Consider the following 12,898-nt stretch of genomic DNA (forward strand, 5'->3'; position numbering starts at 1 on the left):
CCAGAAATAACACATATTATATATATATATATATATATATATATGTCAGGATCAGTGTATGAGAATCACAGAACATAACATTAAACGAACAATGAAAAAAAAATCAGTATTGGATAATTGATCTTGTTCTTCAGGTTAGTATGAGAAGGATGGAGCGCATGGCATGCTGACACATCCTATTACGCACAGATGATGCGACTGATTAAATATTTAGCAAGATCATTCATAGAATAAAGAACATCTAAATAATGTACAGTAGATTTACCCGTGTTGGCCAGCCTGGAATCAATTAATCTGTCCAGCAGCTCATCTGGTATTGGACTGCCGTCTACATAATGTGCGGACATCCTCTGTAAGGCCTGTTTCTCCCACACCCAGTTCTCCAGCATTTGTGATGGCACCTCAACAAAATCCGTTTCAACATTTGTTCCACTAAATCGAGCAAATTTGGTCTAACAGGAGGAAAAAATAATAAATCCCATTATCAAACAAATACTATAACATTTAAACCAATAAAATAAAATGATTAATACAATGTATAACATTAACAGACCAATAATTGTGCTCACTGCCAAGCTAAGCTATCAAAGTTATCAAGACTTAAGGGTGGTTCAATCCATATTTGATTAGGGGGTTTCTAAATTAATATGGTTGATCCTGCCTTCACCCTCATTGATCAGAGAGAAGAGTCGCACATCATCTGATCACTACGCAGGCTGTCCATTTATTTCAGCGACAACCATGTGTTAGTGCTTCAGGGATAGTGACCACCATATTGATCAGCCATATTAACACTCAAAAGGTCACTTTTCCTGAGAACAAAAGGATCCCACCATTTCGGCTAAGATTAGATGGGGTTTTAATCAGAGTTTGGGATGGAAGCTACTTGCACTAGTCAGGAACATCAAGACAAGAACAAAGTGGTTTAGACCAGAGAGCACTCCAGGTGGCACAACAGTTAGAAGGAAAGCCCAAGAGAAATGTGACCCGGGAGTATCACAACCCTCTTTAATGTAGGGCGCACTTGCACTTTCCCACATGCTTCAATTGTAGTTTCCTTTTTTTGGGGCTAAGCTCTAATATGTGGAATTTTTGTGAGTGTCTCTTCTGAGGGTATGTGTGATCATCAAGTTCCCCACCCCCTGGCTTCCCATTTTAAGGAATCCAACTCTGGGTCTAGGTCACTTGTTCCTGCCTCTTGGAGGCCATTCTGGCTTAGGCGGTTTGGGAATAGGTTGGGAACCCTCTCATTTTTTGTAGAGTATCTTCGAGAAAACATATCTGACTGAGCAAATTTTTGTTTGACACTTGAGTTAAGGAAAAAAAAGGATCTCAAACTTTACAAAAAAAAACAAAAAAAACTTGCCAGTCGATTACAGTAAAAGAAACCTCTGCATCAATACTCAAATGCTCAGATGAATGGCTAAATAAAAAGCTATCTGTAACATATGGTTTGTTGGCCCAGAGATGTCCCCTAAAAACTGTCAGGACTAAAAGTGGAGCAAATATATATCCCTCCCCTTGTGATGCCTTGAACGACATTGAAAATGGTGTGACAAGGGTCAAACAAACATTCAGCATGGGCATCTACCTACAATATTAAGTAGCGCTCTACATACAAATCATTACAGAGATCTAATAAAGAGTGCTTATTACTATACATCCATAATCACAGCTGTAAAAAAAAAACAACAAAAAAAAAAACACACACACACTGAACGCATATGGAAATCTCATACATTGATCTACTGCAGCTAAGCAAAATGTTAAAAACTGAACTGCGATAGCGCAACAACCTCTGCAGTGGGTATTTCTTTATGCCTCCCGGCAGCCTCCGGCTTTCAGTCACAGAGGAGCGGCTTCAGTCACCGCTCATTAGACAGTGAAAGGTGGCTGTATCCATGCTCCAGCACTAACTGAAAGCTGGCTCAACAGCGCTTCAATACAGGGCTGTCAGTCAGGGCGGGTTACAGCTGCAGCTCACTATGTACTGAGAAGTGACTGAAGCCACACCGGCCACGTCTCTATGACTGAAAGCTTGAGGCTGCCAGGAGTCAAAGTTACGGTAATTATGGAAGACTAATAACCTGCAGATTAACCCCATATCTGCAATGTTAACTAAGAACCCTCATGTCCAGTTTTGAAAGTTTTTGCTTTGCTGTAGTAGATCAATGGGATCAATGTCGAATCTTTGTGTAATAAAAAGACTTTGCAGAATAAAATGCAGCCATGTTAACCAACACAGGTCAGAAAACTAAAGCACTTACAGGATGTGGCAGCCCCTCTGAGGTTTTTTTTAGTCTATTATGTCCTTTGGGCTGTGATTTTGTTTAATATTTGTCTAATTTTTTAGATGACCTTGTCCTTGCTGCAGAGAAATAATGCATCTTTAGTTCATGTTAATGTCCATGCCTCATCCAATCGCATGTGTCACATTAGCACTTCTAATGATGGTGTTCTATTTCTGCATACATCCAGCAGCGACTTCTGATATAGAAGCCCCCAGATTTGTCCACCGAACAGAGGAGATTACCATGGTTTATTAACAAAAAAAAAAAAAAAGAGGAGCAAATAGAACGTGGTGGTGACACGGTGATACCGAAATGAGTCACCGCGCCATAATGGACTCCAGCGAGGTGCCACAATTGACTCCTGCGTCTCAAGTGTCAGTGTATTAGTACATCCTGTGTCAGAGGAATGAAGAAGAATGAGCTCATCTCTCCTCCAGCAGATCGCATTCTGTCCGGATTCCACAGCGCTCTGGCCTCTCTCATCCTCACAAGTTAATCACAAACTCACTGTGGCAAATTGCACAGGAAATTAATGCTCTCCCCCTAAGGGGGTCTGCTGCGTTTTACCTGTTCATTAATTAAAATAAATGTACCTTTATTGCACTAAGTAAAAAAATGCAATTACAGCAGAAAAAGAAAAAAAACAAAACTATCCATAGAGCACGCTGCAGATCAGTTTTTTTAACCAAACTTCCAAATCTATATAGTTTTTCTGATGAATAATGAACCTCTTGCCGCTTACAGCCACCACTAGGGGGAGCCGAGTAGCTTGTTGCCTTTTACATACACTAACTCTTAACAGCATGTAATAAACGCCCCCTAGTGGTGGCTGCATGTACTGATTAACGCTGTTTACAGGGGCTTCTCTTAAAAAGAAATGTATCATTTACTGGCAATAAATATCTGATTGGTGGTACGTAGACCTATCGATTACAAGGATAGGGATCACAATCCCCTTTCTTTCCCTGACGCATTTGATTGCAGCTAGGACTGAATGAAATCGACATTATAAATGAAGCAGCAGCGGTTATGTACAGCTACAGCTCTGACAGATAGCGGAGAGCAGGTTGCCTGGCTGGAACCATAAATGGCTTATTTTATTAGCCATGAAATGTTTCAAACGGGATTATACAGTCAATCTTACATGGATGTTCAAAGTAAATACACCAGCCTCATCAGGTTTAAAGACATCTATTTAATAATGATGTGTGGTTTGTGGTGTGAAATTTGCATAAACAATTTATTAAAAACATTTTTTAAATTATATTGTTACTTTTTAAACAGAAGGTATGAGCTATAGGGGCTGCTACATGCTGCCGATCAGCAAGAGCCTGAGCCCTCCACCACCCCTGAAGCGTGCAGCACCTGTATGATTGCTGTATGGACCCATAGACTATTGAGCCAATACAAGCTATGTTTGCTTGCTCACGCAGAAGCTGCGCAGTTCAGGGTGATGCCATGAGTGATCGATGGTGGTCTCAGGTCCCAAACACCCACACATTGGCATCACATAGGTGCCACAATAACACAATAATTGTATTCAAGGATAGTAACTTTAAAGGGCACGTGTTACGCTACTAGCCTTATGCAGTTAATCTGGAGGCTAGTAGCGTTCTAAAACAGCCCAGCCACATCACTGAGAGTCCGGCCTATCGGGAGTTACATCCTCTGGCTTTCAGTCATAGAGGTGCGGCCACCTCTTCCGCGTATAAGTGTAGAGCCGGCTGTCTGTCCCCACTGGGGCACATTTTCAACCATCACTCACTATATACTGTGCAGTAACTGAAGAAGCACCATCAGCTGCGCCTCTATGACTGAAAGCTGGAGGCTGCTGGGAGGAATAAACTTAATTTCCTCCCCACAGCTGGGATTTCAGTGTGGTGGCCGCATGGTCTCAGAACACTATTAACCTGCAGATTAACCCCATACCTGCAGTTTAATAGCATTTGAAGACATAACAGGTTTCCTTTAAAGAATTATTTTGGTTAGAACAAGTTACTGTATCACCATCCAACAAGATGAGTGAGAACTTCTAGATCAGAGGGGGTCTGATCACAGAGATCTAGTGATTAGTGAACAAGCTCGGATAAGGCGTTATCTGAGCATGCTCAGATGCTCTTAGAGTGTCTTCGGCATGTCGAATAATATGTTCCGAGTCCCCGCACCTGCATGTGTCGCAGCTGTTCAACAGCCGCAACACATGCAGGTATTGCCTAACAAACAGGGAATCACCGCATGCGTTGCGGATGTCGAATAGCAGCGAGACATGCAGGTGCAGGGACGTGAACATTATTCGAGCACGCCGAAGACACTCGGACGTGCTCTGACAACACATTATCCGCGCACGTTCACTCATCACTTCCAAGATACACACCAGTTGCCAGAACCGATCTAATAGTTATCGGTGATAAACTCTTACTGGAATGTTCTTTTAAGAATTAGGTGGATTTTAAAAAACAAAGAACAAATAGCGGAGTCATGTGCAGTCAAACAAGAATAACGACAAGTTCTGGTGTGTTATTAGCTGAGAGACGAAAACCACTCATCGCTAGAACTATACACCAAAGTTTAATAGCAGATGCTGAAATTATAGGGTGTCAAGAACATGCTGGAAAGTGAAAATATATAACTGCATCACATGCTCCAAAATAGGAAGACAGATTTGAAAGAACTGAAAAGACTAAAGAACCATTCACTCAAGCTGTAAACCAAGTTTGAAGACCCCCTGCATTTAGGAATAAAGGGAAGGGGGGTATAAATATTCAGACTGGATGCAGTGTGTAAGCAAGTATCCCTTTGTGTTTATTAATGAAGATATTGAATGTAATAATTGTCTGTTTCTGGGTCTCTGTAAGGTGTTAAAGGGAATCTTTCACCAGGTTTTCGCTACCTCATCTGAGAACTTAGTGCTCCCATTTGCAATGAAATCGGACAAATGTAATCCGATAAAAAAAAATTAAAAAAACTGCAGCATGCTGCAAGTATATGCAAATTTCGGATCGCAATCGCCGGTTTTCACACACTCGACATTTCATCAGTCGCGTATAGTAAAATGACAGCGTGACAAGTCAGAGTAAGGCTGGTTTCACATTCGCGCTTTTTAAGCGCACGCACGGCCGGGGGTAGCTCCGCCCCCGAGCCGGCTCTCTGCCCGGCGTGCCCGCCCCTTCCTTGTAGCGCCGCCTCCTAGCGCACAGCGGCGCCTGCGATCGGCGCACCCTATCTTTAGCATAGGGTGCGCAGATCGTGCGCAGGCCGTGCGCTAGTTGCGCTTTGACCTGCGCTGCGCACTTTTGACGGTGCGCCGTGCGCGCCAAAATCCGAAAAGTTTGATTTTGGCGCGCACGGCGCACCGTCAAAAGTGCGCAGCGCAGGTCAAAGCGCAACTAGCGCACGGCCTGCGCACGATCTGCGCACCCTATGCTAAAGATAGGGTGCGCCGATCGCAGGCGCCGCTGTGCGCTAGGAGGCGGCGCTACAAGGAAGGGGCGGGCACGCCGGGCAGAGAGCCGGCTCGGGGGCGGAGCTACCCCCGGCCGTGCGTGCGCTTAAAAAGCGCGAATGTGAAACCAGCCTAAAATAGATAAATATATATTTTTATTTTTTTTTACACACATACACTTAAAATAAAGATGTAAATGACATAATCAGTCTAGTGTGTACCTTACTGTACATATAATTAATAAATACATTTCTGAAAAAAATGGCGTGGCAACCTCTGAAAATTAATAGCCAGAAAAAGCTAAGCAGACATCTGCGGGCTGATATTAATAGCCAAAAAAAGGGCCATGGATATTGGCCACCTACCAGACTAAAAACATCAGCTCTCAGCCGCCCTAGAAAAGGCGAACCCATAAGATGTGCCAATTCTGGAGCTAAACTTTGCTCTTCCCACTTGCCCTTGTGCATTGGCAAGTGGGGTAATAGTATTGGGGTAGATGTCGGCTTTTATTGGCAGCTGATATCAAGGCACCCCGATTACTAACCCCATAGTTATATTGTAAATAAAAAACACCCTCAATAAAGTACTTTATTTGAAATAAAGACAACTACACCATTTTTTTAAATTAAAAATAAAAAAGCAAAGTTATACTCTCCTTGACAGCTATTCCATTGAAGCCCATGTCACCTGTAAAAGAATTAAAATAAGAAACAACCATATATTGTCCCCAACGTGAAGATTCATAAACTATGAGGTCCGTTCAGCTCAATGAAGTCAGGTCAAATGGATAAAAACTCCGTTCAACTTTCTCATGTCACCGCGAAGCTCTGAGCTGATATAACACATCCAGCTCACTGATTCTGCTGGTTGGCACACTGAACACTTGCATCAAGCCAGAGTTCAGCGTGCCAAATACATGTAGCAGAGCTAGACTCATGAAGGGACAAATGGATTATTATAGGAATATGGCTGATTATTTTTTTCACCGTTTTTCAGGGCACATGGGCATTGCCGGATAGTTTTCACGTCGTGGAGAGGTGAGGGACTTGGTTGTTTATTATTTTAATTCTTTTACAGGTGACATGGGCTTCAGTGGATTAGCTGTCAAGGTAAGTATAACTTTGCTTTTAATTTAAAAAAAAAGATGTCAGGTTCCTTATTTCAAATAATGTACTTTATTCAGGGTGTTTTTTTATTCACAATATGACTAAGGGGTTAGTAATGGGAGCATCTTATAGACGCCCCCAGCTGTCCGCTTTGCCTCTGTTGGACAATAAAATTTCTTGGTATCACCCACCATTTCAGAAATGTATTTATTTCTTACTAAGATACATGTAGAGTAAGCTATACACGCAAAGAACTGATTATGTGTCTCACTCACAAACGTCTAGCTATCTATATCTATATATCTATATGTAGTAAAGAATATTTCCTTTGAAAACTATCTTTAAGTGACAGAGAATTAATCTGTGTAAAGCGAATGTTAAAACTGCATTGTACACGAATTGCATTCGCATGTCATTTGGAAGCTAGGTGATAAAATCGCATCGTACGCTCATGAAAATCACATGCCACTTGCAGGACATTTGTACGACTTTTCTGGATCAAAATCGGACCGTATTTTAAGATGCTAGTGTGTCTCCAGCCTTAGGGGGAAGAAACTTTGATTCCAGAAATGTATCACTTATTAGGCTGCTTACTGCAGTTTTCATACAGTTACAGTTTTCTCTGCTTCAGATCTACCAAACCTCTGAATGCTGAGCTCTGTATAACACCATCTAACATCACTGATTGGCAGCTTTCAGTGCACAGGCAGAAAGCTGCCAATCAGAAGAGGGGGTGGGGTTATACAGAGCTTATGAATATGGAGGACTACCCAACAGCAGGTTTACTAGTACTCTAATGATAATACCCTGCTGATAAAACGGTGATTTTATAAAAAGCAGCAAGCAGCCCAGTGACATATCACTGGAATCAGAATCTGTCTCCATCTTATGCTACTATTAGACTAGTTGGCAAAAACCTGTTTACAGATTTCCTTTATGAATGGGTTTCCGTCAATTTTGACACAGAAAATGAAGGAAAGCCTGATGCACAGATTATAGCTAATGACTGGCTCTGTGACGGTCTAATGGCCTCCGTTATGAGCCCAACAAGCTTTCCAAATACGCCTTACTTGAGAAGATCACCTTTTTAAGCACACCATATTTCAGGTTTCATCATGTTGTTATGTATAAGGACCATTTCTGTAAAAGACTTTTGTTATATGTAATTTTGGGTGGGTGTCTGTAGTGGCTTGGATGGAATATCTTTGTAGTTAAAAACCCATGATGTGCTAATTGCAAAATAGAGGGATTTAGCCAGGAAGGAATCATAAAGAAACCTAAAGAATCATTTTCTCTGGTGGGCCTATGGTGTATTATAATTTGTGATCGTGAATTGTGGAACTGGAGACTGCCTGACTTATAGGGGTTGTCCAGCCGTAGGGAGCAGGTTGGCAGTCACTATAGACTTATGAATCCTCACTTCGTGCACACTGCGTGCTGTGAGGATTCACCGGTGCCGGCAAAGCATATGACTTGCACACATGCGGTGCCGACTAGTTGGGCGTAGTCTCGCTCAATGCAAGTGAATTGAGCAAGGCCGGACACATCTAAATCATATACTTGGCGATCACATGACTGCTCGCTCACCGGAGAATCCACAAGTCTGCAGCCACACAGAGCGACTGTAGATTAGTATTCTAAGGCCGGACAACCCCTTTAAAAACAGCTTTGCATAAACCTGGAATGAACCAGCACATCAGCAGTTTTGATTGTAATTTCTCACTGACTTAAACCGGCCACGCAAGAACTGTACTAAGCAGAAATAAGGAAGAAAGAGCGGCCATCATCAAAGGACAATAAACAATAAGAAACCTAAACGACTGCTATTTCCACACTATTAATTTTCATTGCTCGTTTCAGGATATGACATCTTCCTAGGGGCGGTTAAAAGGTTAACTTTTAAATTACAAAAAAAAAAAAGAGAGAGTATAAGCATTATTAAAAGGTCTGATGCGGAGTGCTAAAACTGAGAACGAGCTGATCACAGAGCGGCAGTGGGACACGGGGTCCAAAATAGAACTTCCATAAAATGTCACAAAACCTGCAGAAAACGTGCCATTGTGAAAGAAACACTATATGCAGTACAATATATATTATTTTTACATTAGGCTGGTTTCACATTTGCGGTTGTGTCCGCAGCGCTTATGCCACATACTTCTGCATGCGTCGTGTTTTACTATCTTTAACATTGTGGACACAGGTACATGGCATTGTATGCTTTTTGCCGCGTTTGCTTACGCATGCATCGTTTCGGGGTGTGCGGCTGGGTGCGGCTAACGCAACATCTTGCAATTTTGTAGGCGACAAATTGCCGCCGCCATGCACATGCGGATGCTTGCGGAAGGAATGCGTCTAAACAAAGAATTACAGTCTATGGGAATGCATGTGTACGCAAGCACATGCGTACGCTTTGCATCTGCATACACAACAATTTACATAGACACGCCCAACGGGCAAAAATTTGCAGAGAAAACAGCCCTTGAAAAACGTCTGCAACCAAAACGCATGCATGCGCTTTTGCATGCGTTTGCGGACGATACGCTGTGTACTCTACCGCAAATGTGAAACTAGCCTTAGTGAAGGAATATGGCGCAGTGCAGTAATAGATAAGTAACAATCATAAATAAGGCACCTACCGTATACTCGTATAGAAGCCGAGTTTTTCAGCAAATTTTTGGTGCTGAAAACGCCCCCCTCGGATAATACACGAATCAACTGTCCCAGAGGGCCGGCAGGGGAGGGGGTGCGACGGAGCAGCGGGTCACAGGAGGCAGGAGCCAGCGGTTGCAACTGTGCCCGCTGCTAAAGAGAAATGAATATTAATTTCTCTTATAGGGCACGCACAGTGACACCCGCAGCCACTGGCTTCCAGAAGACATCCTACTCGCCTTCTTGCGCACCCTCACTGCATCTCGTTGATTCCAGCAATAAAAGCATTCCGGCTGAGCCATCACTTGGCCCCACTCATTAAGGTAAATGAATATGCACGCCTCTCCACTCCCATAGGCATGGAGTGAATATTCATTACCTTAATGAGCGGGGCCACGTGATCGCTTGGGAGGAAGAGCTGCTGGCGCCAGGACAAAATGCATCAAGCGCAGGCAGTAAGGGGAGTAGGATGTTTGTTTTTTTTAATAGGAAACATGCATACAAGGATAGGGGATAAGGAGCCATGCAGACAGGGACCGGGGAGCCATGCATACAAGGATAGGGAATAAAGAGCCATGCATACCAGGACAGGGATAGGCGAGCCATGCATACAAGGACAGGGACCAGGGAGCCATGCATACAAGGACACGGACGGGGGAGTCATGCATACAAGGACAGGGACCCATGCATACAAGGACACGGACGGGGGAGTCATGCATACAAGGGCAGGGGATAAGGAGCCATGCATACAAAGACAGAGACAGGGGAGTCATGCATGCCAGGACAGGGATGAGGGGACAATGCATACTTATACGGCTTAGGCTGGTTTCACACTTGCGTTTTTGCGCATAAATGTGCATGCGTTTTTTTCCCTATACTTAACGTGGGTGAGCATTGTTATGCGTTTGTACGTGTTTTTATGAGCATGCGTTTTTTGTAGTGTACGCCCGGGTGCACAAAATGCATCCCGTTGCATTTTTTGGGCGTCCGACCTGTCTCAAAAAAAACGCATGCGCACGAAATTCACCCAAAAACCCATTAAAGTCTATGGGAGCGCTGACATGCGCAAAAAACAAGAAAACGCATAAAAATGCATGGTGCGTTTTTTATGCGCGTTTGCACTGCGCACGCAGCGCAGAAAAATGCAAGTGTGAAAGTAGCCTGATACTCAAGTCAATAAGCTTACCAAGTTTTTTGTGGCAAAATTAGGTGCCTTGGCTTATACTCGGGTCGGCTTATATTCGAGTATATATGGTAGTTTACATACTGTCCAAAATTATGCAATTTGAAGTTAAGTCTCAAATATGTAATTTTTTTATTTTCCAAATAAATTCATGGAGGGTACAGTGTCTCAAGGTCTTTGAAATCAAACAAACACCTGATAATTTTGCCAGGTGAGCCCAATGAAAAGAAAACTACTTCAGAAGGACATTCCACATTGTTAAGCAGCCACAGGTGGCACAGCACTGTTGCAGGGTATCCCAGGGCCAGAGGCTCCTTCCTTATCCCTAAAGCTAGGGGAGCTCTAGCTATCCCTGCTCCACAGATTACTTGTGATGGTGAAAACGCAGGGCCACGTGCCTTGCTGAAAAACTAAATTAGCCCTGATCTGTCCCCTCCCTCACCCACAGAAGTTGTATATAAGAATTCACAACCCAGACTAATAAGGGAAGACATACAGAGATAAATGAAAATACCAATCAAACAAATATGCACTCACAAACAACAGAGTGGAACACCGGGAAGTAAAGGAAGGAAAAAAACAAATAGGAGAGGATGAGGATATGCACACAGACAAATCACCAGCAACAGTCTTATGAACAACACTCCAAACACATCCTCAAATAATTAACACCTTCAACTCCAGAACCAGGCAGTATAAAACTAACACTGGCAAACCTTGATTAACAGAGGCGAGTATACATAGAGGGGAGTGGCCATCACTAAGCAGCTGAGACCATCAAAGCAGGAAAGCTCCAGGAACTCAACTGAACAGATTATCCCCTGCACTGATAGCAGAAGCCAGCACTGTTTAATATGAGTGCAGGAGTACATGAAATCAGACACCTTGGTCTTCTGGCTCCTCTGTCACAGTAAACGCATGACAACAGGTTTCAAGGAATATAGGAAAGAGAAAAGGATCTCTCTGCTCCTGAAAACCATGAAATAGTACAATGCCTTAGAAAAGGTATGAAACATTAGATGTACTTGTGGAAAAAAATAGAAGAATCCAGCTCCAAGAAGTACGACCAATTTCTTTTATTCAGAAAAGACTGAGTCTAAGAACACGTGTGTGTTCGAAATGCATTCAGTTTCATTCAGGCACTTTTTCATGGGTATATCCGGAACTTGCATGTCGTATGGCCTTTTTGTACAACTATTTTAATTGAAACTGAAGAAATTGGTCTTACTTCTTGGAGCTGGATTCTTCTATTTTTTCCACAAGTACATTTGCAAGGCGTTTGGCAGAGATGCGAATCCGTGCTCAAGGTCCATGGAATTTAGGACATTTTCTACGGAAAGGGTGAGCTGAATCAATCCTTTTTGTGTGTTATGAAACATTAGATATTTGACTGAAACTTAGGCATGATCACTGTACTGTGAAGAGATTTGTGGCTGATACAGAGCAGACTGGTTAGTGCAGATAAAGGCATAATGAGAAAGGTTTTTGCCGGACAAATTCATCGGATCAAGAGAGCAGCTGCTAAAATACCATTACAAACCAGCAAACATATATTTGATGCATCAGGTGCATATGGAGTCCAACAGACTTCAAGGTGTAGGATCCTCCAGAGAACTGCAGTTATGCATAAACCTAATATTCAGCCACACCTAAATAGTGCTCACAAGCAGAAATGGCTGTAGTGGGCCCAGACATACAGTCATATGTTAAAGTTTGGGCACCCCTATTAATGTTAACATTTTCTCTTTATAACAATTTTAGTTTTTGCAACAGCTATTTCAGTTTCATATATCTAATAACTGATGGACTCAGTTACATTTCTGGATTCAAATGAAGTTTATTGTACTAACAGAAAATGTGAAATCTGCATTTAAACATAATTTGACCGGTGCAAAAGTATGGGCACCCTTATCATTTTCTTGATTTGAACACTCCTACTACTTTTTACTGACTTCCTGAAGCACTAATTTTTTTTTGTAACCTCATTGAGCTTTGAACTTCATAGCCAGGTGTATCAAATCATGAGAAAAGGTATTTAAGGTGGCCACTTGCAAGTGGTTCTCCTATTTGATTCTCCTATGAAGAGTGGAATCATGGGCTCCTCAAAGCAACTCTCAAATGATCTGAAAACAAAAATTGTTCAACATAGCTTTTCAGGGGAAGGATACAAAAAGTTGTCTCAGAGATTTAACCTGTCAGTTTCCACTGTGAGGAACATAGTAAGGAA

The 12,898-nt window shown here is 42.5% G+C and overlaps 1 protein-coding gene across 5 annotated transcripts in view; it reads right to left on the minus strand.

Moving 5' to 3' along the window:
- The window catches only part of NLN (neurolysin), a 120,950-nt gene that overhangs the window by 20,334 nt on the left and 87,718 nt on the right, over positions 1–12,898 (minus strand). For all 5 annotated transcript variants that reach the window (XM_073584226.1, XM_073584225.1, XM_073584223.1 and 2 more), the window contains exon 10: positions 266–452. In XM_073584226.1, coding sequence (XP_073440327.1) covers positions 266–452 — 187 coding nt within the window. The remainder of the gene's footprint in view (positions 1–265; positions 453–12,898) is intronic.

The sequence above is a fragment of the Dendrobates tinctorius genome, unplaced genomic scaffold, assembly GCF_039654945.1.
Source record: "Dendrobates tinctorius isolate UK_male_01 unplaced genomic scaffold, ASM3965494v1 ptg000083l, whole genome shotgun sequence".
NCBI lineage: Eukaryota > Metazoa > Chordata > Amphibia > Anura > Dendrobatidae > Dendrobates > Dendrobates tinctorius.